General features: G+C 44.7%; 1 protein-coding gene across 9 annotated transcripts in view; it reads left to right on the top strand.

Annotated features, from left to right (window-relative positions):
• LOC145361396 (electrogenic sodium bicarbonate cotransporter 4-like) overlaps positions 1-25,598 on the top strand; it is a 100,758-nt gene that overhangs the window by 32,440 nt on the left and 42,720 nt on the right. For 8 of the 9 annotated variants that reach the window (XM_080217106.1, XM_080217112.1, XM_080217113.1 and 5 more), the window contains 7 exons: positions 12,003-12,163; positions 12,863-13,018; positions 16,175-16,270; positions 16,501-16,556; positions 22,811-22,968; positions 23,560-23,647; positions 25,046-25,200. In XM_080217106.1, the coding sequence (XP_080073232.1) occupies positions 12,003-12,163; positions 12,863-13,018; positions 16,175-16,270; positions 16,501-16,556; positions 22,811-22,968; positions 23,560-23,647; positions 25,046-25,200 (870 nt within the window). The remainder of the gene's footprint in view (positions 1-12,002; positions 12,164-12,862; positions 13,019-16,174; positions 16,271-16,500; positions 16,557-22,810; positions 22,969-23,559; positions 23,648-25,045; positions 25,201-25,598) is intronic. The other variant, XM_080217110.1, reaches the window with a different exon arrangement.

Raw genomic sequence — 25,598 nt, 5'->3', positions numbered from 1 at the left:
CTACTTTTGGGCAAAGATATTGACTATCTGGCTGACCTGTGCCCCTCATTATTTTATACACCTCTATAAGATCACCCCTCAGCCTTCTACACTCCAGAGAAAAAAGTCCCAGTCTATCCAGCCTCTCCTTCTAACTCAAACCATCAAGTCCCAGTAGCATCCTAGTAAATCTTTTCTGCACTCTTTCTAGTTTGGTAATATGCTTTCTGTAATAGGGTGATCAGAACTGTACATTGCATTCCAAGTGTGGCCTTACCAATGTCTTGTACAACTTCAACAAGATGTTCCAACTCCCTTATTCAATGTTCTGACCAATGAAACCAAGCATGCTGAATGCCTTCTTCACCACTCTGTCCACCTGTGACTCCACTTTCAAGGAGCTATGAACATATACCCCAAGATCTCTTTGTTCTGTAACTCTCCCCAGTCCAATACCATTAACTGAGCAAATCCTGCCCTGGTTCAATCTACAAAATGCATCGCCTCGCATTTATCAAAATTAAACTCCAACTGCCATTCGTCAGCTCACTGGCCCAATTGATCAAGATCCCATTGCAATCTGAGATAACCTTCTTCACTGACGACTATGTCATCAATCTTGGTGTCATCTGCAAACTTATTAACCATGCCTCCTATATTCTCAGCCAAATCATTAATATAAATGACAAATAACTGTGGACTCAGCATCGATCCCTGAGGCACACTGCTGGCCACAGGCTTCCAGTTTGAAAAACAACATTCTCCAATCAGCATCTGGCTTCTGTCACCAAGCCAATTTTGTATCCATTTAGCTACCTCACCCTGGATCCTGTGAGATCTAACCTTACGCAACAACTTACCATGCGGTACCTTGTCAAAGGCCTTGCTAAAGTCCATGCAGATGACATCAACTGCACTGCCCTCGCCTACCTTCTTGTGAGACACTCACAAAGCCATGCTAACTATCCGTAATCAGTCCTTGCATCTCTAAATGCTTGAAGATCCTGTCTCTCAAAATATCTTCCAACAACTTACCCACTACAGATGAGAGTCTCACTGGCCTATCGCTCCCAGGCTTTTCCCTGCAGCCGTTTTTAAACAAAGGTGCAACATTTGCCACTCTCCAATCTTCAGGCACCTCACCTGTGACTATCGATGATTCAAGTATCTCGGCTAGGGGATCTGTAATTTCCTCCCTAGCCTCCCACAATGTCCTGGGATACACTTCATCAGGTCCTGGGGATTTATCTATCTTGATGCACCTTAAGACTTCCAGCACCTCCTTCTCTGCAATATGTACACTCCTCAAGACATCATTATTTATTTCCTCAAGTTCCCTGACATCCATGCTTTTCTCAACAGTAAATACTGTTGGGAAATATTCATTTAGGATCTCACCCATCTCTTGTGGATACGCACATAAATGACCTTGTTGATCCTTAAGAGCCCTACTCTCTCCCTAATTACTCTTTTGCCCTTTATGTATTTGTAGAAGCTCTTTGGATGCGCCTTTGCCTTACCTGTCAAAACAATCTCGTGTCCCCTTTTTTCCCTCCTGATTACTCTCTTAACTCTACTCCTACACCCTCTATGCTCTTCAAGGGATTCACTTGATCCTAGCTGTCTATGCATGCCACGTTTCCTCATGCAACTATTGCTTCACTGTTTAACAGCAGTTCCTGTAGTTTCTAACCCAATGACCAGAGTATTCCCAGATTTGCTTGCAAGCCAAGCAGAGACATCAGGAGGAGGGAAAGTTATTCCGTTGTTTATTGAAAATCTATTTGCCAAACACAACTCTTTGAAGTCAATAAATAGCTGTAATCTGCAGCATGACTTAAGTCATAATTTAGATTTTAGGATTAACAATTTTTCTTTTCCTAAAAGGGCCCTTTGTGTCTGTTTAATTATATTTTCCTCCGATACCTGTGTACACCAATAAATCACAAGAAGACCAGTCTGCACCAAGGAAACCAGAAATCGTGTTATAATTAAAATATGGCTCCCATAAGCTTCTTTCTTTCCCGGAACTTGGCACACAATTTGGTAATTTGATAGATCTGGTGTACGTGGCTATTGAGGGGGAGAGGGAAGGGAATTAACCACACTCCATTGTTTTCCATGAATATTTAAGTGTTTGTTTTCGGATAGAATGCCCTGTAGTCACATTGGTAAACCTGTTATAGCTTTTAAAAGAGAAATGGATCGTGTTAAACCCCAGGCCAGAAACTCCAAGTTGTTTTGTTAAGTTAGCCGACATCTTAAGTTTTACATTTGATTTTGACACGGGTGAGCATAAGGTCTTTCACACGTATGATTCAAGTGACTCTCTAGGAAGCTTTAATCAAACAAGTTTATTTAAGAACACAATTCGAATGCAACAAATAAATCAGCATAACTTTTACCAATTACAATACTTACACATGATGCAGTATAACTCTGAATAGTTTACTATTGCTGTTGTTCCAATTTAAAAGCAATACCCCATAGACTTATACCCAGCTTTGACAAAGGGTCGTCTGGACTTGAAATGTCCGATCTTTTCTCTCCTTATGGCTGCCAGACCTTCTGAGATTTTCCAGCATTTTCTCTTTTGGTTACTCTTCTTCAAAATTAGTTAGCAGTAAAAGAAGTATGCTCACGTGATACCAGGTGTCCAGCTTTTAATGCCTATGGACAGGGGTTCAAGTAGCATTTTTCAGAGAAATGTATATCTTTAAGACAGCAAAACAGAGAAGTCAGCCTAGTCTCTAGCAGGTTCCAGTCTTTATACATCAGAGACAGGAAAGGATACTTCTCTTTCTGTAGCTTCACAAGCAGCTTCTGAAACAACTAAGCTGGAATTCTCTGTGAAAACATAATGGTCCCCAGTCATATGACCTGACCTATCAATTATCCGAATCAAGCTCCATTCTGCAGTCCTAGGGGAACAACAAAACACTGCATTAGTTCAGATCAAACAAACGAGAGAGAAGAGTGGTTGTAGACAAAGCAGCTCTGACAAAATACCAGGGACTGCTAGAAATGCTCTGCAGAGAAACATAATTGAAATATATTTTATAAAGGCACAGTATTGTCACAATCAATAAAAAATAAATATTTGCATTTATATCACATACAATCTCTTCCTCGACTCCACCTATCACTGGCCCTCTATCCAGCCCCACATCTCATCCCATTTCCAATTGTCTTTAGCTCTGATGAGGGCTCATTCAGACTCGAAACATTGGCTCTATTCTCTCTCCACAGATGCTGTCAGACCTGCTGAGATTTTCCAGCTTTTTCAGCTTTTGTTTCAGATTCCAGCATTCGCAGTATTTTGCTTTTCACTTGCATTTATATAGCACCTTTCGCAACATGACAATGTCCCAAATGCCAGGGAGATCACTTTGAGTTAAAATCAGATGCATTTAACAGGCATTGTGTATTTATTGTTGGTAATTCGGATCCTCAATGTTGTAATGTAGGGATTGAAAAAAGGATCTTTAAGAAAGGGTAAGGGGAGGGTGGACGCAGTGACAATGCTGTTTAAATAATTCAGCGGTGTGTGCTCAATTCCATGGGACTTTGGCAATTCATGTTGTAGAGGTCTAACCTGAGCAAGGTGGCGAGCTGCAGTCTTTCTTTCCAATAGTTTCCTGGTTCAGTGTATTGGCTCAAATACAAATGGCACTGCCCACTGGCAGTCAATGAAGGCTTCATAATGACTGCCAGTGTACCAGGCATTCACCATCATGATGTGCTGAGCACCCTCAGGACATAGAAGCCTGATAGGTTAGAATCGAATCCCCCTACAATGCAGAGAGAGGCCATTTGGCCCATCGAGCCTGCACTGCACAGACCCTATTCTCATAATCCCATTTATTTCCCCTCTCTAGTCCTCCTGACACTAAGGGGCAATTTAGCATGACCCATCAATCCAACCCACATATCTTTGGACTGTGGGAGGAAACCGGAGCACCCAGAGGAACAGGGAGACACGGGGAGAATGTGCAAACTCCACACAGACAGTGACCCAAGCCAGGAATCGAACCCAGGTCCCTGGCACTGCGAGGCAGCAGTGCTAACCACTGTGCCATCATGCTGCCCATGCTGTGATGCAGCTCTGGCAGCCTGCAATGTGGAGAAGCCCAATCTCATGGCACACTCCACCTACATCTATCTGGTCTGAGATAATTCAAGTTCTTCCTTCTTCTGGTATACAGTGTCAGCTCCCCTCTACAACAGCGGATGACAAACTGGCTTGGAGTTCATAGAATCCCTATTGAGCCTGCACTGACCACAATCCCACCCAGGTTCTATCCTCATTACCTGACTTATTTACCCTACTAACCCCCTGACATGAAGGGGCAATTTAGAACGGCCAATCCACCTAACCCGCACATCTTTGGAGTGTGGGAGGAAACCAGAGCACCCAAAGGAAACCCATGCAGGCACAGAAGAATGTGCAGACTCTACGCAGTGACGCGAGGCCGGAATTGATATATAGCGAATACAAAGTCTCGAAGCTAAGCAGGTTCTTCTGGTCCTGCTGTGTTGAGTGTGGATACACCTTCGCTGAGTCTGTGATGTCACTTATGGTTTGGTCACTCCCACAGGCACATATGGGGTTGGCGTTAATGCCCCATTTGTGGAGGGTGGACAAGCATGGGGTTGTGGCTGGTCCTGAACCTCTCGAGAGGGGGACCACTCTTTCCCTGCAACTTGAAACCAGGCAGCAGCTGCGTTGGATTTGAGACCAGCTACTTGTTTGTCGTGTCCAATGATTTCCCATTCATTTGCCCAGGTGGATATTGCGTTGAAGTCCTGTGTGGAAAGGTTCTTCCGGACTAGCCTTCTGGATGGAAGTTATGCTTTGGGTGGGCTGAACTGGCAGGCAGGGGGCCATTGCGAACTTTTTCCATCGTTTTGAGGGTTCTTGAAAGTCGGCAGATATATGGTGGAGTGATATTTGCTAGGACAGGGAGCCAAGGGAATAGTGCTGAGTGTGATGTTCCAGGGTGTCACAGTGGCACAGTGGTTAGCACTGCTGCCTCACGGCATCAGGGACCCAGGTTCAATTCCCGGCTTGGGTCACTGTGTGTGTGTGGAGTCTGCACATTCTCCTCATGTCTGCGTGGGTTTCCTCCCGGTGCTCTGGTTTCCTCCCACAGTCTGAAAGACATGCTGGTTAGGGGCATTGGCCGTGCTAAATTCTCCCTCAGTGTGATCGAACGAGCACTGGAGTGTGGTGGCTAGGGGATTTTCACAGTAACTTCATTGCAGTGTTAATGTAAGCCAACTTGTGACACCATTAAATTAAGTTAACTTTATCATACGCATGGTAGCATTCACCCTGTGTGTGTGTGTGTTTTGATGAAACAGGGGCACGATATTCTGTTACTGAGTATGAGAGTGTGAGGGCTATAGTTCAGAGGGTGTGATAGCAGCACCTCACGTTGTTTTGGCCGTATTGGCAATCAAGTTGTTTCTGGGCCTTGGCTGAAGTTGTTTTTAGATGTTTCCAAAAGGTCAGTGTCCTATATACAGTCACTCCGAAGTATAAGAACATAAGAACTAGGAGCAGGAGTAGACCATCTGGCCCCTTGAGCTTGCTCTGCTGTTCAGTAAGATTATGGCTCACCATAACCTGTAATCCCTTTACTGTTCAAAAATTTATCTATCTTTCCTTAAAAACATTCAAAAATGTAGCCTCAACTGCTTCACTGGGCAGGGAGTTCCACAGATTCACAACTCCTTGGGTGAAGAAGTTCCTCCTCAACTCAGTCCGAAATCTGCTCCCCCTTATTTTGAGGCCGTGCCCCCGAGTCCTAGTTTCACCCGCCAGTGGAAACCACTTCCCTGCTTCTATCTTATCTCTTCCCTCCATAATCTTGTATGTTTCTCTAAGATCTCCCCTCATTCTTCTGAATTCCAATGAGTATAGCCCCAGTCTACTCAGTGTCTCCTCATAAGCCAACCCTGTCAACTCTGGAATCAACCCAGTGAATCTCCTCTGCGCCCTCTCCAGTGCCAGAATATCCTTCCTCAAGTAAGGAGGCCAAATCTGTACACAGTACTCCAGATGTGATACAGCTGCAGCATAGCCTCACTGTTTTAAACTCCATCCCTCTAGCAATGAAGGACACAATTCCATTTGCTTTCTTAATTTCCTGCTGCACCTGCAAACCAACACCTTGTGATTCTTGCACAAGGATACCCAGGTCCCTCTGCACAGCAGCATGCTGCAATTTTTTACCATTTAAATAATAGCCTATTTTGTTGTTATTCCTACCAAAATGGATGACCTCACGTTTATCAACACTGTACTCCATCTGCCAGACCTTTGCCAACTCACTTAGACTATCTAAATCTCTTTGCAGACTTTCAGCATGCTCTGCACTCTTTGCTCTGTCACTCATCTTAGTGTCATCTGTGAATTTTGACACACTGCACTTGGTCCCCAATTCCAAATCATCAATGTAAATCCTTTTGTTACCTTACCTGCCATAGCCTTCCTGTCATCAATTTTTGGCATATTACTTGTGTCTTCTACTGTGAAGACCGACACAAAATACCTGTTCAACGTCTCAGCCAATTTCTCACTTCCTGTTATGGAATTGGGTGGTGCTTTCATTTGTAGCCATTCATTTAAATCATAGAATCCCTCCAGTGCAGAAGAAGGGCATTCGGCCCATGGAGCCTGCACCATCAACAACTCCATCCAGTACCTATCCCCATAACCCCATGTATTCACCCCACTAATCCCCCTTACCTTAGGACACTAAGGGGCAATTGGGCATGGCCAATCCACCTAACCTGATCACCTTTGAACACAAAGGGGAAATTTAACATAGCCAATCCACCTAACCCGCACATCTTTCGGAAGATGGGAGGAAACTGGGACACCCGGAGGAAACCCATGCAGACACGGGGAGAACGCACAAACTCCATACAGACAGTGACCCAAGGTTGAGCTCTTTATTGGCTTTTGCATTGTGAAGATGGATTAATCTGGATACTGTTTTTGCAGGGCTTGATTTGAATCACAGTGTGTTGCAGTATTGTTCAACTTCTGACATGTTCTCACTTAGGTCCAGTCAAAGATTTCGAAATTGGGGGCTTGAGTTGCAATGCAGGCCTTAAAACAAAGTCAGAGTCAATGAGAATCAATTAGTGAGCAACCTGAGAGTGACTGATGATGCCTTTCTTCTTTGCTTATGTTTGAAACAAGACTATGGGTGGGATTCTCTGGCCATTCAATTCAGCAGGATTCTCCCATCCTGCTGCAGTGAACAAAGGTTTGGCTGAGCACAAAATTCACTGGCAGCGGTGGCGGGACGTGAGCAGCTGGAGAATTCATTCATAAGTTCATAAGATATGGGAACAGAATGAGGCCATTCAGCCCATCGAGCTCACTCCGGCCATTCGATCATGGTTGGTATGCTCTTCATCCCCATTTTCCTGCCTTCTCCCCATAACCCTTCAACCCATTGTCAATTAAAAACCTGTCTCATTCCTCCCTTAAATGTACTCACTGTCCCAGCATCCATCGCACTTTGGGGTAGTGAATTTCACAGATTCACATCCCTTTGGGAGAAGTAGTTTCTCCTCAACTCTGTTTTAAATTTGCTCCCCCTTATCCTGTGACTTCTCGTCCTAGAATGCCCCACAAAAGGAAACATCCACTCCACATCTACTTTATCCAGACCTTTTATCACCTTGTATACCTCAATTTGATCTCCCCTCATTCTTCTAAATTCCAGAGAGTATCAGTCTAAACTGTTCAATCTCTCTTCACATAACAAACCCCTCATCTCTGGAATCAACCTAGTGAACCTCCTTTGAACTGCCTCCAATGCCATTATGTATTTCCTCAAATAAGGGGACCAAAACTGTACACAATACTCCAGGTGCAGCCTCACCAGTGCCTTGTATAGTTGCAACAATACTTCCTTACCTTTATATTCTATTCCTTTAGCAATAAATGCCAACATTCACTTTGCTTTCTTTATTACCTACTGTACCAGCCTACAACTCTGTGTAAGCTGGAGGTTACAATGGGCAGCAGTGGTGTTAGATTAGCAGACACAGCGACTAGTGTCACAGGGTATCTACTCTGCATGTTTTGGGCACATGCTTCTAACACTAGGATTAACTTTCTCACTAAAGTTCTCACTACATCAGAGCAGCGCAAACGCCATCTCTTACGCAAGTCCAGAGAGAGACTCCACCGCGCTGAAGTTTGCAGCCTGCAATTTTATATGTGCATCTAGAGAGAAGAGGAAATCTCCCCTTCTGCTGCAGAAAATGCAAAATTACCCAAAAGACCTGCCCCTACAGCCTTCCCCCCCACCCCTGACTGCTGAGTGAGTGAGACTGGCCCTACTCTTCCCCAACTCATTGCACAACCACTGAGTCGGAACTGCCTGCGTGAGGAAAGGGAGGAACATTGATTCCCCTCCCGCCTTGTGGCATTGATGACAATGTAGCAACAAGTCACATTCCTTACTCTTGATTTTGACACTGTTTATTAATTGCCATGATATCGAAGCACTGCATGGGGTGGTGCGAGAGCTTGTCAGGGTGAAATCCTGTTTACGAGTGGAATGTGTAGATTTCAAAATGAGCAGTCGGCACGCCAGCTGATCCTGTCTACACTTGCCAATCCCACACAGTTTAATCTACTCTCATTCTCTGGTATGCCTTGTGGAATGTCCACCTTCATCCTTACAGCAGCAGAGAGGGCGAAATGCCACCGCAACTCCGGGAAACACCCTCCTGTCATTTTCCTGTGTTGTAAACAGCCTAAATTTGAATTATAATCTCAGAAAATGACTGTAAACGATTCTGCTCAAACATTCTTCCACCTTCTAGCATCGGGAGAAAGATACAAAAGTCTGGGGACACGTACCAACTGACTCAAGAACATCTTCTTCCCTGCTGCTGTCATCAGACTTTTGAATGAACCTACCTTCTATGAAGTTGATCCTTCTCTACACCCCAGCTATCTATGGCTGTAACACTACATTCTGCGCTGTCTCCTTTCCTTCTCCCCTTTATGTACTTTACATACAGCATCTGTTATCTGTATAGCGCGCAAGAAACAATAATTTCACTGTTTCCCAACATGTGTGACAATGATAAATCAAATCAAATCAAAAAGGATCATCCAGACTCGAAACGCTGGTTCCCTTCTCTCCCCACAGATGCTGTCAGACCTGCTGAGATTTTTCAGCATTTTCTGTTTCTTTACAGAAGTAATTAATTGCATAGGAAACGTATTGAAGTCACGAAAGCTGCTATATAAATGCAAGTTCTTGTTTTTATCTTATTTTGGGCTCGCCAAGATTCATCTGTGAAAAATAATTTCTCTATGCCTTAGCTGTGACTGTAACACTACATTCTGCACCCTCACTTTTCCTTCTCAATGAACGGTATGCTTTGTAGAGCAAGAAACAATATATTTCACTTTATTCTCACATATGTGACAATAATAAATCAAATCAAATCATTTGCAGCTCTTTAGAGATCCTGTCCCCAACTCCTTTCACCAGATATATTGTTATTTAATCACTCCTCCCTACTACCACATCATAGCCCCACCACACAGTCCCAGCCCACCCATTCACCCCCTCACTCTGCCCCCTGACCCACTGGCTTAGTAGTTGCTTCTAATCTGTCGAAGTCTCCAACTTCATCCGGTTCTGATGGGAGATCATTGTCCTGACAAGTTCAGTCTGTTTCTCTCTCTGCAGATGTTGTCTCATTCTCAAAGTCTTTCCACTGTTTTCAATTTTATGTCGCTGACGTTGTGCGATTGGTTAACTTGTGTTGCTGACTCATCTAACGTGCCTTGTCTATCATCAGTTACATAACTTCTATAATGAATGGGGTGCTCCAGTGTGTTGAAGGGGTGTGTGTGTGTGTGTGTGTGTGTGTGTGTGTGTGTGTGTGTGTGTGTGTGTGTGTGTGTGTGTTGCACTTGTGTGCATCTTTGTGTCTCTCTCTCTTCCCCTCTCAAGTGTGGAGTGCCTCTCCCCTCTTCCAGTTGTCCCACCATCAGCTCCAACCTCTGGAATTTGCTCCCTAGAATCCTCTGCCTCCCGCCATCTCCCTTCTCCAAGGAGACTGGGTTTCTTGGGTCCTAAATCTCCCATCTTGGCTCAAAGTAATTTTTGCTCTGATAAAGGACGTGATTCTCCAGCCTCCCCGCCACGTGGTGCGTTGTTTGCTAGCGATGGGATTCCCTGGTCCCACCGCTTTCAATGAGAATTGCCATTGACATCAGGCCACACCAGCGGGATTTGATTTGATTTGATTTATTATTGTCACATGTTATCGTGTAGTGAGAGGTATTGTTTCTTGCGCACTATACAGACAAAGCATACCGTTCATAGAGAAGGAAAGGAGACGGTGCAGAATGTAGTGTTACAGTCACAGCTAGGGTGTAGAGAAAGATCAACTTAATGCGAGGTGAGTCCATTCAGAAGTCTGACAGCAGGAGGGAAGAAGCTGTTCTTGAGTCGGTCGGTAATCTCAGACTTTTGTATCTTTTCCCTGAACGAAAAAGTTGGAAGAGAGAATATCCGGGATGTGTGGGATCCTTGATTATACTGGCTGCTTTGCCAAGGCAGTGGGAAGTGTAGACAGAGTCAATGGATGGGAGGCCGGTGTGTGTGATGGATTGGGCTACATTCACAACCCTTTGTAACTCCTTGTGGTCTTGGGCAGAGCAGGAGCCATACCAAGCTGTGATACAACCAGAAAGAATGCTTTCTATGGTGCATCTGTAAAAGTTGGTGAGAGTCACAGCGGACATGTCAAATTTCCTTGCATTTCCTGAGAAAGTAGAGGAGTTGGTGGGTGTTCTTAACGATAGTGTCGGCATGGGGGGACCAGGACAGATTGTTGGTGATGTGGACACCTAAAAACTTGGAGCTCTCAATCATTTCTACTTCATCCCTGTTGATGTAGACAGGGGATGTTCTCCTTTACACTTCCTGAAGTCGATGACAATCTCCTGAATTTTGTTGACATTGAGGGAGAGATTATTGTTGCTGCATCAGATTCTCTATCTCATTCCTGTACTCTGTCTCACCATTGTTTGAGATCCCATCCACTATGGCTACAAAATCGAGTTGGAGGGGAGTTTGGCCATACAGCCATAGGTGTATAAGGAGTTTAGTAGGGGGCTGAGGACACAGCCTTGTGGGGCACCGGTGTTGAGGATGATTGTGGAGGAGATGTTGTTGCCTATCCTTACTGATTGTGGTCTGTGAGTTAGGAAGTTCAGGATCCAGTCGCAGAGGGAGCTGCCGAGGCCCAGGCCACAGAGTTTGGACATGAGTTTCTGAGGAATAATAGTGTTGCAGAGAAATCCACGGGTGGAGAATCCCGCCGGTGTGAATGGCTGGAGAATTCCAAATGACGTCCCTGTGAAGTGGTTTGGGATATTTTGTTATGTTAAAGGCGCTATACAAATGTTTCTAACCTTGCAGGTTGTCATTGACTCAAGATGTTAACTTTCTTTCTCTTTCCATAGATTCCGCCTAGTCCACTGTGTGTTTCCAGCACTTTTGGATTTGATTCCAGCATCCGCCGTTCCTTGTTGTTATATATTGTCATAGTAATAATATCAGGGTTCAGTGCATAATGCACAATTTTACTGACAGAGACTGAATTCCTCTTATTAAACGCAGGCTGGAGAGTCTGCTTGAAATGCATGTGCTAAATCATTCCCACTCTCTATTTGCACGGTGGCACAGTGGTTAACACTGTTGCCTCACAGTGCCAGGGACTTGGGTTCAATTCCCAGCTCAGGTCACCATCTGTGCGGAGTTTGCACATTCTCCCCCTGTCTGCATGGATTTCCTCCGAGTGCTCTGGTTTCCTCCCACAGCCTGAAAGACGTGCTGGTTACGTGCCCGAACGGGTGCCGTAGTGTGGCGACTAGGGGAATCCCGCAGTAACTTCATTGCTGCGTTAATGTAAACCTGACTGGTGACCAATAAATAAACTTTTTCCTTTGTTTTCATTTCAAGATGGGTAAAATTTGAAGAGAAGGTTGAAGAAGGAGGCGAGAGATGGAGTAAGCCTCATGTGTCTACGTTATCTCTACACAGTCTGTTTGAGCTGCGGACGTGTCTCCAGACAGAGACAGTACTGTTAGACTTGGATGGATATTCACTGCCACAGATCATAGGTAAAACATGTTTTTATTTTGCCATTAACTGGTTAAAAATCATTCAAAGCAAGTAAGTCAGTGCACATGACCTGGACTATAATCTGTGTGAAAATGTTTCCAATTGAATGACAGTAAAGGAGAACGCCTCCCAGCTTCTCCCACACACCAAAGGCAACATTACTGTTAATTATATGTTAAATATGACACTCATCAGAAACCGAGTGTGATTAATTGGCATCCTGATTAAGTTTGGGTAAGATGGGAGCCCCCTGCTTTTAAATCAGATGTGGGAGATGGATCCTTGTAAAGATCGTGCAAAGTATTTAACAGGATAGAAGAGATAAACTCAGCACAATGCTTTCAGATAAGGGGTGGGAGTGTTTGAAGGACAAAATTAGGACAACTGCCAGGAGCATATCAATAGTTGAGACACATGGTTGCCAGGGAGGCTTGTTGAGGGTGTGTGTCAATATAATGGGAGATTTAGCATTGTGGAACAAGAGGGTTAAGCATCTTCCTCTCAGTCTTCTTGTAGGAAAGTGAGGGAGTTCTGCAGAGTGGAGGGCTGTAAGTTTGCAGTTTGCTTTCTCACCTGTTCATTGAGGGGTCACAAATAACTTGAAAAGCTTGAATGTTTCCGTATTAAAGAAAGGGTAAGAGAGGACTATTAACGCCCGGTCAGTGCGACTTCAGTTACCAATGGGTCTGTAATTACAGATGACATTATTGACAAGCAAATTGAAGATGGTCTTATTAAAGCAGATGTCCGAGAACAGATATCATACATCCTCCTGAGGAAACATCGTCACCAAACCAAGAAACCCATCCATCGGTCCCTCGTTGACATTGGGAAATCATCAACAGCATCATCAGGTAAGGAGAAGTGGCCAGACCCATCCACATGATGTACTGAGGTCCTCACGGCAAACACTCATGACACTTCTTCAATCAAAGGGATGGGCTTGGTCTTTCTCTTATCATCTCTCCTGTTTGAACAGCATCCACATTTGGCATTATTTCCAGATTGGCAGCGATGTCTCAGCCATGAGCAACCTTTGCGGTGGAAAAAACCCTGCATCATTTCAGGTTTCAGCATCATCCGACTTCCTTCAAATTCATTCCTGCCCGTTTTATTCTGAACCCTGATTTCAGCAACTAAAATGTCAGACTGTGTATTTTATAAACTGCTTTAAAAGGTGAAAGTCTCCAAAATCCTTCTGGCTTTTATTGTTGAGGCTGAAACATTGTGTGATTTCAAACAGAAATTAGATCTAGCTCTTGGGGCTAAAGGGATCGAGGGATATAGGGGGAAGCGGGGATCAGGATATTGAATTCGATGATCAGCCATGGTCATAATAATTGGCGGAGCAGGCTCAAAGGGCCGAATGGCCTACTCCTGCTTCTAGTTTCTATGTTTCCATGTTGGTCAGTTCCTGAATAAGTGTCGCTTGTTGCTAATTTGTACTTTCTGTAACACAAGAGGTAATTTCTGAGTATCCCAGTTCAATGTTTGACTAAAATATAGTCAACTTAAAAGAAGAGGGAGCAGGAATAGGCCATTCTGCCCCACAATCTGCTGCACCACTCAATTAGACCAAAGATGACAGAACCCTTAAGAGTATTGTTAGGCAGAGGGATCTGGGTGTACAGGTACACAGGTCACCGAAAGTGGCAATGCAGGTGGAGAAGCTGAACAAGAAGGCTTACCACATGCTTGCCTTCATCGGCCGGGGCACTGAGTTTAAAAATTGGCAAGTTATGTTGCAGCTTGATAGAAACTTAGTTTGGCCACACTTGGAATATAGTGCTCAATTCTGGTCGCCACACTAGAAGGATGTGGAGGCTTTGGAGAGGGCACAGAAAAGATTTACCAGGATGTTGCCTGGTATGGGGGGCATTAGCTATGAGGAGAGGTTGGAGAAAATTGGTTTGTTCTCACTGGAACGATGGAGGTTGAGGGTGACCTGATAGAAGTCTACAAGATTATGAGGGGCATGGACAGAGTGGATAGTCAGAAGTTAGTTACAAGGGGGCACAGGTTTCAAGGAGATGTAGGAAGCATGTTTTTAAAATAGAGTGTGGTGGGTGCCTGGAACTCGCTGCTGAGGGAGGTTGTGGAAGCAGATACTACTTCTCGGTGGCAAATTTGTGGAATTCGCTGCCCCCAGCATGGTGGACTCTGGATCATTGAAGTTACAAGAAGGAGACAGATATTTTTGACAAAGGATCATCTGGACTTGAAACGTCAGACCTTTTCTGTCCTTACAAATGCTGAGAATTTTCAGAATTTTCTCTTTTGATGGATATATTTCTGATTTTCAAAATGGGTTAAAGGGATAGGGTGGAGGTGGATTTGAGACCAGGGAGAGATCAGCGATGATCTTATTGAATGGCAGAGCGGGCTTGAAGGGCTGAAGTTGCCAACTTCTACTCTTAATTCCAGTGAGAGAGTTTCAGAACTCCAGCATCTACTCTTGTGAAATCAGTACACATGGTGAGTTTGAACTGAGAGTATGGGGGAACAATTGGCGAATTGTCATGTATTCACTAAATGAAAGTTGGCTAAGTGACACATTGAAGAGGGTAGAAATGCCAGGCTGTTTACCGAAATGTCTCTGCTATGACAGGTGGGGAATAAAAAAAGATTCTGACTGAGAAGGTGGTGGAACATAATAAAGCTCCACCAAACTGTGCTAGTGAACAATAAGAAGTAGCATCTGCTTTTGCCCTGCTTGTTGATATCCTAATATTTGTCTGAACAATCCTAGGAAGGGTGTCAAGCAGAAAGCAAGGCCCCATTTGGAGGGGTTGCTGAGAAAATAGAGTTGAGAAGCAGTGATCTTCCATTCTTTATAGTAGCCTGCTTTAGAATAGTCATGGTGTCAAAGTTTGTTGCTTGCTAACGTTTGCTTGGAGCAGTGTGTTTATACAGGGATTAGCTCAGTCACACACTCTTATCATCTTCAAGTATATGGTTGGACCTCTTGTGCAGATGGTGCCTTGTGAATTGGATAATCTCATTTTCACCTTGTTTTACAACATGTACAAGCATATGATCCCTGTACTTCTTTAATTGTTCCCTGCCTCACTCTTTTCCTTGAGGAATTCCATAAGACCAAACTTGATTTGATTTGATTTGATTTATTATTGTCACATGAGTTAATACACAGTGAAAAGTATTGCTTTTTGCACGCTAAACAGACAGAGCATACTGTTCATTGAGAAGGAAAGGAGAGGGTGCAGAATGTCGTGTTACAGTCATAGCTAGGGTGTAGGGAAAGATCAACTTAATGCGATTCAAAAGTCTGACAGCAGCAGGAGAAGAAGCAGTTCTTGAGTCGGTTGGTACATGATCTGAGAATTTTGTATCTTTGATGGAAAAAGGTGGAAGAGAGAATGTCTGGGATGCGTAGGGGTCTTAATTACACTGTCTGTTTTTCCTGAGGCAGCGGGAAGTACAGACGGAGTCAATGGAGTCAATCCAACCTACATGAGTCAACAACTGTTGGTCATTCTCTTTTATCTCCTGATGTGGTGTGATGTCAAAGTTTGTTGGGCGATGCTAATGTGAAGCAGCATTTGACAGTTATCAAAGGTGCCACACTATTGCAAGTCATTGTTATTGTATTGTTCCAGGGCTCCAGATAATGCAGTGACACGTGTGAATGGAAAAGACAGGGAGGAGTCCCTTCTCTCGGGACACTCCTTGCCAATTGGAAGCAAACAGAACTTGAAAAGGATTCCACTCTCAGCTGGTGCTGCCTTCCAGCACTGAGGCTGGGAGATGAAATCGGGATTGTTCCCACAGAGAGCCGAGGATGTGGATAGCACAGAGAGATAGGTTTGCTTGCGTGTGCTTTATTTTTCGTAAGCTGACACTGGCAGCCAAAGTTGGAAAGGCATTCCAGGGCCCAGTAAGAATAGATAGAGAGAAAATTGTTTCATGTACACAAGTACCAATGATTTCCCCTAACTATATATCTTTGTTTCTTTCCTGACTAACTCTTTGAATTACCACGTTGCCTGCAGCTCGCAGTCCCAACCGAATGTCTGGCGCTGGGACTAATTTTTACCGCTCCACTGAAGACTTGGGGATGAGGCAGGCTCCCAGTTATGGAAGGCTACGTAAGTCACCTACACAAGTTACCCAGTAACTGGGTAACTCCAATGAAGGCACCGCATGTAGCCTCCGTGCATGCAATCTTTCCTTGGTCAATGCCCAATCGAATAAGTTGAAGGATTTCCTTCAGTCCCCGATCCATCAACTCATTCCTTTCGCAGTCTTCTCAACACTTTCTTTCTCTGAGTGTGTCCCAAATTAAGGAAGGTAATCATGTCGTCTTTCTGCATTACAGGCCGTGCACAAAGCAGAAGTATGAATGACATTGCAGACACTCCCAGCACAGACCAGGTAAGTCTCAAACTGCTGGCCTTTGGATGAAAACCATTCTCGTGCACTGCCTGTCTGAATGCTCTCTGTTCTGAAGTTAAATCAGCCCCATTTTCATGCTCATAGGAACATTGGAATTAGGAGCAGAAGTAGGCAAATTCAACCCTTCGAACCTGCTCCGCCATTCAATCAGATCATCACTGATCTCTCCTTGGTCTTAAATCCACCTCCCCATCTGTTCCCACGTCCCCTTTTTTTTATTTGAACTAAGTCTCTCTCCCTCTTGGCGATTCAGGTTTCATGTTGGCTGAATTGTTCCCGATGGGAGACTGCCTCTCCCCAGGGGTGAAGTTTGTCAGGGTGTCGTATTGGTCAGGACACAGCAAGGTAAACTACAACTGCCCTTATTTCTCTTGGCTGTGAGGACGAGTGCAGAAAGACTGAGTTGCTTCTCCTGAGAGGTAATCCCATGAATCCTGTGACAACGGGAGTGTGCATGGAGTTCACTAAAAGACAGCATTGACCGCTGCGGCAATGCTCTTCCTGCACCACTTGTGAGTGGCGTACAACTGGGGAGAAAACAGCACTTGGTGCATTTACAATATTGAATTGGGGGTGTCTTTGTAATGACTAACAAGTGATACCACTGATGAAGTTCACACAGTCCCTGAGACTGTCAGGATTATATGTACAGTGTGTTTTCTACATTGAGCCTGGGACACTTCAATGTATCCCAGCCAACAAAATAAGGTGACAAAAGTCTCTGAAAATATTCATTAGTAAGTTTGTCCATCGACAAGGGTAGTTACCTGCATCCTTTTGCTTCCAGCATTGTAACACCACCAGCTATTTACCTATTCAAAACAGTGCAGTCATTAAACTATTATAACTAAATCCTACTCCAAGAGAAAAAAATCCCTGGCACCTTTCTAAGAAGAGCAAGTAGATCTCCTGGAATCTTATCAATGTTCTTTTACCCTGCCAATGCTCAGAGTGAAAGATGAATTACTCATTTCTCTCAATTGTTTGTGGGGTCTTGGGGAAGTTTTCAGCCACAATTGTCCCATGTAATGTCTTTACTTCAAGAGGAATTCCTGGGTTATGAGCATCTGATTTTACCTTTGAAAAAGAACTCTGGGTCCATCAGTGATTGGCTGAGGAAGTAAGAGACACAGCAGTGTTGTGTGGGCAGAATAAACCCGAGCACTTTCCATATCCGGAGACTTATCATTGGGCGTGATGATGGAGACAGTGTTTCATAGAATCCCTACAGTGCAGAAGGAGGCCACTCTGCCCATCGATTCTGCACCAATCGCAATCCCACCCAGGTCTGATCCCCATCCCTCCATGAATTTACCCTAGCTAGTCCCCCTGACACTAAGGGGCAATTCAGCATGGCTGACCCACCTAACCCATCTTTCGGACTGTGAGAGGGAACAGGAGCGCCTGGAGGAAACCCACGCAGATGCAGACAGTGACCCAAGCCGGGAATCGAACCCAGGTGCCTGGCACTGTGAAACAGCAGTGCTAACCACTGTGTTACTGTGCCACTCCACTGTTCCTGTGTATTATTGGGCATATTCCAAAGGAGGGATCTGAAGTTGAAAGGCTGTTAACTTCCAGCTGTGGAACCTGCACTCAGCACTCCAAGGCCCAGTGGAATTTATCTGTGCTACAGTTAAAAATTAAACCATTGACCAAACTCCTCCAGCCAATTATTGAGATAAAATCATACCTGTTCTAGAAAAACACAAGACTCATGTTCTATGGGATGGTACGGTAGCACAGTAGTTAGCACTGCTGTTTCACAGCTCCAGGGACCTGGGTTCGATTCCCGGCTTGGGTCACTGTCTGTGTGGAGTTTGCACATTCTCCCCATGTCTGCGTGGGTTTCCTCCAGGTGCTCTGGTTTCCTCCCACACTCCAAAGATGTGCAGGTGAGGTTGATTGGCCATGCTTAAATTGTCCCTTAGTGCCCTGAGATGCTTAGCTTAGAGGGATTAGCGGGTAAAATATCTAGGGATATGGGGGTAAGGCCTGGGTGGGGTTATGGTCGGTGCAGACTCGATGGGCCAAAGGGCCTCTTTCTGCACTGTAGGGGTCTATGATTCTAAAGAAGACACATAGAAACATATAGACAATAACAAATAGGAAAAGAGCATTGTTCTTTCTAGCCTATCACATCTAATTGCAATGCCTTGAGCTTTATAATATAAACACATCGCTAAAGACATGTAATTTCCTGCTACAGATCAGCCATGACCTAACTGGAGAACAGAATAGGTTTGAGGGGCTGAATGGCCCACTCTTGTTATTCTGGTCTTATGAGAGAGGTGACAAGACACTTTAAAAATCCAAGCTAATTCAGGGAAAAGGGTGAAAAGTTTCACACTAACCCCCCTGAACTGGTCAAACTAGTAACAAATGACCACTCTGATTCGAATGGCTGTTATTGTGGAGTCACCCCTGTGGATGTAAAAAGCTCATTCCTGATTGTGCTGCTGTCAAATGGTCCAAGTGATTCGATCATCGAAACAGCATCTCTCAGCTCTCCAGGGGTCACCTTGGAAACTGATCACATGGACAAAGCCAGCAGCTTCATGTGACAAGTCAAGAGCTTCACTTCCTATCAAACGATCGGCAAAGCTTCAATGAGAGTTTTAGTAACGGGGCACATTCCGGGTGAGGTGGACTTCATCAAACCAACTCTGTTGATGTATTGAACACTGATGTCACGCATCAGACTGGAGAGGCTATTTTTAAAAGAAACACAGGGGCTGGGATTTTATGGCCTCGCTCATCCCGAAACAGTAAAATCCCACCCGAGTCAATGGAGTTTTCCATGGTCCGCCCCTTACCCATTCCGATTCCAGTGTGGGCAGGATGGTAAAATTCCAGCCTCTGTCTCAATATTAAATCTTTTGTAATCAAGTCATATTCGCCCCATCAAATAAAAATGCTACACAGTGCGTATCTTCAGAAGGCAATCTTTAATTGAACGCTAATCTTTTGCTTCATTTCGCCTTTGAATCTCAAGTCCCAGGGTGGGGGAAGACTTCACCGTATCTTGAAGAACATGAGGGGACACATCATTGTGTACAATGTGAACTTTCGCTCAGTTTCTCGCACCATTGGGTCTCAGAATTTTCCTGGGGCGAAGAGCAGTGTTCAAAAACCTCAGGCCGCGCTCGCCCTGAAGTCGGAAAATCCCACCCGAGGTCAACAGTCCGTGTCCCGCCCGCTATGATTTCCCATGGCGGATGGGACGGGAGAATTCAGCCTACAGACAGACTAAAGATGTTGGTTCATAGTTGCTCTCCAGCACAGACCATAGAGGTGAGGGTTCTTTCCAATGCTTTGGCTCTGGCTGAGTGTGTCAAAGCTGCCAGCAGTGGTTATTCTTCATTGCTGGAACTGAAGCAGAGTGCTGTCTAACATCCACACATCGCTAGACAGGAGTAAAGTCATCCCTCACTCTTCTCCCCGCTGGGAATCAGCTGAGACCAGATAACTCAACACGGTTTGGGAAAACCTAGGGGCACCTGATGCGCTGTTAAACAGATGATACCTCCATCCAATCTTTGGGAGAGCAAAAGATTTATTTAGAAGAAGGCGCAGGTACAAAATGTAAAAGTGAAAACAATGGTACGGTGTGGCGGAAACAGCAGATAAACTCAATGACCCAACACAGTTCAACTCAAGGCTTATATTAAGTCACCTGGAAATGATCTGCCATTCACACTCAACGTAAACTTTTTCGCCTGTGATTTTTAAAGTTAGCAGCTCAGGTAAAAAAAAATTACATAAATATGGTCAAGAAATAAAAAAAACACTCAAGTTCAGTTCACCTCGGTTTAGTTTTAATAAAATATGCCACATTTTTCAATTGTTAATCAGATTATGAAGTAGCAGATTGCCATTGATTGGAATCACGAGTATGGAGCTTAGTTCTCTGCTCACATTCCTGATTTTACATCCTGCTTATAGGCCTCTACATGTTGGCTGGCTTATTGAACAATATAGGATCCAGCAGCAGCCAACATCTGTGGGGAGCCTGTGGGAATGTTTCCTTGTTTGCTTCACAGTGTGAGTTTGAAGCTTGGTTGCTGTGTTTTACTGCAATGCTTTTTTTCAAGAGGAGACTTGGTTCTCATCCAAACCCTGAGTCTTCAAACTTCGCCACCTTTGGGCAGCAAGAGGGCACAGTGGTTAGCACTGCTGCCTCACAGCGCCAGGGACCCGGGTTCAATTCCCGCCTTGGGTCACTGTCTGTGCGGAGCCTGCACTTTCTGCTCATGTCTGTATGAGTTTCCTCCGGGCGCTCCAGTTCCCTTCCATAGTCCAAAAGATGTGTGGGTGGCACAGTGGTTAGCATTGCTGCCTCACAGCACCAGGGACCCGGGTTCAATTCCTGGCTTGGGTCACGTTCTCCCTGTGTCTGCATGGGTTTCCTCCGGATGCTCGTCTTTCCTCCCACAGTCCAAAGATGTGCAGGCTAGATGGATCGGCCATGCTAAATGTTTCTTTGTTCTTTTGGCCCCCGGAAGGGTAGGGGGTTTTAGTTCAGTCACACAGCATGGTGGGTGCAGGGTTGGAGGGCCCAAGGACCTGTTCGTGTGCTGTAATGTTATTTGTAAGTTGCCCCTTCATGTCCAAAGATGTGCAGGTTAGGTGGATTAGCCAGGCTGAATCCCAGATTTGTGTTCCAGAATGTGTAGGTTACGGGATTAGCGGGGTAAATATGTGGGGCTGTGGGGATAGGGCCTGGGTGGGTTGCTCTGTTGGCAAGCAGGCGCAGACTCGATGGGCCAAATGGCCTCCTTGTGCACTGTAGGGATTCTATGATCCCATTGGATGTTTAATGATGTCCAGGTTAGAATGGTATCTGCAGCCAGGTACCCTCAAAACCACAAAGAACTGTTATTTGTCAGCAGCTGGTTCAGTTGTGTTAGCAAGTCTGGGACTGCGGGTGATCCAGGGTTAAATTGGTTCAGAGTGCATTATGAAATGAACCATCTTGACATTGAAACATTCAGTTTTGGTAATTGTTAATTTGAACAGACATTTGTACATGTAACAGCTTTGGGGAGATGGTGGTCTAGTGGAATGAACGAGTTGGCCAGAGGCTCAGGGTGGTGCTCTGGGGATATGGGTTCAAATCCCACTACGGCATCTTGTGGAATTTAAATTCAGAAACACAGGGGGGGCAATCACTCGACTATTAATCCAGAAGCTTAGCTAATGTTCTGGGGACCCAGATTCAAATCCCGTCACGGCAAATGGTGAAATTTGAATTCAATAAAAAATGTCTGGAATTAAAAGTCTACTGAAGACCATGAAACCATTGTCGGAAAAACCCATCTGGTTCACTCATGCCCTTTAAGGAAGGAAATCTGCCGTCCTTACCCCGTCTGGCCTACATGTGACTTCAGAGCCACAGCAATGTGGTTGACTTGTGAATGGGCAACAAAAATAGATCATAGAACACCTTCAGTGCAGAAGGAGGCCATTTGGCCCAATGAGCTAGTGATGCCCACATCCCATAAATTCAAAAATAAATATGGATTATAAATTTTGGGTATTTGTGACCATGAAACTATCATCGATTGTTGTTAAAAACCCATGCGGTTCACTAATATCCTTTAAGGAAGGAAATCTGTTGTCCTTACCTGGTCTGGTCTATGTGCGATTCCAGAGCCACAGCAATGTGACTGACTGTCAGCCTCCCTCTGAAATGACCCAACATGTCACTTAATTCAAGGGCAGTTAGGGATGGGCAGAGAACCATAGCCAAGCCAGTGAGGCCCACATCCCACACGAGAATTTTTAAAAAGCTGGAAGTGCTGCTTTCTTTTATTTGTTAAAAACGTTTTGGGTGGAATTCTCCCAGTTCCGGGAGTCATAGCGGGCGGGATACGGGCTATGCAGAGACCTGTTGACTCAGGTGGCAAGCGGGCTGGAAAATCCTACTCTTTGAGTACATGATCTTTGGGGATTGTGTCGTTGGGAGCCAATCTGAGCCTTTAATGTCAGCCTGTACCTTCCACTGACTGCCAGACACACGCTGCAGAGCTAATAGACCCCGGCAACATCCATTTGATAACCAGCCTTCCTTCAGCACTGGAGCAGGGAAACAGCAGGAGTAAATTAACCTGTCAGTGATTCTAGATGCATTAAAAAAAGCTAGAGTTCATATTTTGTGGCCATCCTTTATCGCCTGCTGCTCAATAGAAATCCTCTTTTCCAAATTCTAACTCGTCTTGAACACTTTTCAGCTCAAGAACAAATTCAAGAAGAAAATACCTCGTGACTCGGAAGCCTCAAACATCCTTGTTGGAGAAGTCGACTTCCTGGATAAGCCATTTGTCGCCTTTGTCCGTCTCCTGCAGTCAACCATGTTAGGTGGACTGACGGAAGTGGCAGTTCCAACAAGGTACTGGTCCATTTACAGAGCATGTTGACGAGCCCAGTAATAATAGAAACACATTATAGAACATAGACAACTGAGACAACATATATAATTGAGATGAGTGCGCTGCCATTCATGGACAATGCAGAAACAATGCTAGCTTTCTTTTTTGAAGGGTAATGTTGCACAATTCTATCTACTGACGTTCTGATGGCTTGTAAGTTAATTTTCCAAAAATGAATTAATTCAAAGCATGATTGTGGATTGAACCACAATTCTGCTGACATGGATAATTGCTTGTTCAATTGAGAGCACAATCATCTGTTGGATAGCTGACACAAGGTTCGATTGAACATCGTAGTGCTGGTTTATTAAGTACACTCAATCTGTCTGAGACCTCTCCACGGGGTCAACAGTACTGCAAAAGCAATTAGCTCTCTGCCGAGGTGCATTAAGTGATGTCAATCTAGATACAGGACAGTGGGTACACAATCTAACTTGAGAATGTACTTCAACTTTCCTTCCGTTTTAAAACTAATTCGCTTAGCAGGGAGTGAAGGAAGAGGAATTTGCCTTCACTCACAGTTTTAACATTCTGGCATCTTTCCCAAACAGGTTCATTTTTATTCTTTTGGGTCCCCAAGGGAAAGGTAAATCTTACAGCGAGATTGGAAGAGCGATGGCAACACTGATGGTAGATGATGTGAGTTATCAAATTAGAATGTCTTAGCAACAGTAGAGCTTGTGTGACCATAGATTGAGGTCATGAATGGAGAATGATCTCCAGTCATTTACATCAGCAGAATCATGATTCTAGTTACCCAGTAGATTTAAAGGGCCTGAATAAAGCTTTCTTTCATAGATTAAGGCCATTTCTGCACCGGGGTGGCAAGGTGGTTAGCACTGCTCCCTCACAGCGCCAGGGACCCGGGTTCAATTCTGGCTTCGGGTCACTGTCCATGTGGAGTTTGCACATTCTCCCCGTGTCTGTGTGGGTTTCCTCCGGGTGCTCCGGTTTCCTCCCACACTCCAAAGATGTGTAAGTTAGGTTGATTGGCTGTGCTAAATTGCCCCTTGGTGTCAGAGGTATTGGCAAGGTAAATATGTGTGGTTATGGGAATAGGGCCTGGGTGGGATTGTGGTCAGTGCAGACCCGATGGGCCAAATGGCCTCTTTCTGCACTGTAGGGATTCTACAATTCTGTGATTTACCATTGTGCTTGTTTCCGCTGGCATTCTGTGTCCTGTGCCCTTGCTAATATTTGGTCATGTTCCTTTACAACCAGCATTAAAGAGTTTCTCTTACAAAAGGGTTTCTCTTTAGTGCTAATTTCCTCTAGTGTAATTTTAGTCAGAGCAAATTTGATCTGAGAGAGGAGGAAGTAAAGATTAAATCTGCACCACAAGCTGGGGATCTTGTTCTCAAAAAACAAAGAGAACAGAGAACAGCACAGCACAGGAGCAAGCCCCTTGGCCCATCAGCTTGATGCCTTTCGAACTAAAGACCTTCTGCCTCTATGCAGTCCGTATCGCTCTATTTCCTGCTAATTCAGATCAATATCAAGATAGTGCGATTGTACCTTCTTCTACCACTCCCTCTGACAGGCATTCAGCACCCTCTGTGTAAAAAGTTGGCTTCTCGCATCTCCTTTAAACTTTCCCCCTTTTTACTTTAAACCTACGTCCCCTAGTTATTGACATTTCTACCCTAGAAAAAAGACTCCAACTATCCATTCTATTCATGTCTCTCATAATTTTGTAAATTCTATCAGGTTGCCCTTCAGCCTCTGATGTGAAAACAAACCAACTTTTTTCCACTCTTTCCTCAGAGGTAACACCCTCCAAACCAGGTAACATCCTGGTAAACCTTTGCTATACGCTCTCCAAAGCCTCCACATCCTTCTGGTAGTGTGGTGACCAGAAATGTATGCAAATGTGGCCAAACATTCTATGCAATAGCAACATGACTTGCTGGTTTTTGTATTTTATGCCCCAGTAGCATCTGTGGATACTCCTCGCTGTTGTGATACCAATTAAGAAGGTTATTAATTTAGTGCCAGTGCCTGGTATTGAAATTCTGCCTTTGTTTTACTGGGATCCAGCTGTTCAGTGATGTAGCTTACAAGGCCAGAGACAGGGATGACTTGATTGCAGGCATTGATGAATTCCTTGATGAAGTTATCGTCCTGCCCCCTGGAGAATGGGATCCTAAAATCAGGATAGAGCCTCCCAAGAAAGTAACACCAGCTGAGAAAAGGTAAGAATTCTTTGAGTCCCGCCAATACACAAGGCTTCTTCATTGAGATAATGGTGTGCACTTCCCTTCCCCAGATAGTCTGTCAACAATCAAGCAGAGAGCAAAAATGCAGGACTTTCTCTGGCTGACTTTGAGCTACAACAAATCAGTTCTTTTACCCATGGTTTGATTACCTTCAGGGTGGCTCAGAGGTTAGCGCTGCTGCCTCACAGCTCCAGGGACCTGGGTTCGATTCCTGACTTGGGTCACTGTCTGTGTGGAGTCTGCACATTCTCCTCATGTCTGCGTGGGTTTCCTCCGGGTGCTCCGCTTTCCTGCCACAGTCCGAAAGATGTGCTGGTTAGGTGCATTGGCTGTGCTAAATTCTCCCCCAGTGTACCCGAACAGGCATCGGAGTG

The sequence above is a fragment of the Carcharhinus amblyrhynchos genome, chromosome 34 (genome assembly GCF_965287045.1).
Source record: "Carcharhinus amblyrhynchos chromosome 34, sCarAmb.v2.hapA, whole genome shotgun sequence".
NCBI lineage: Eukaryota > Metazoa > Chordata > Chondrichthyes > Carcharhiniformes > Carcharhinidae > Carcharhinus > Carcharhinus amblyrhynchos.
Note: the sequence above shows the minus strand (reverse complement) of the source record. Positions and strands in the feature narration are given on the sequence as shown.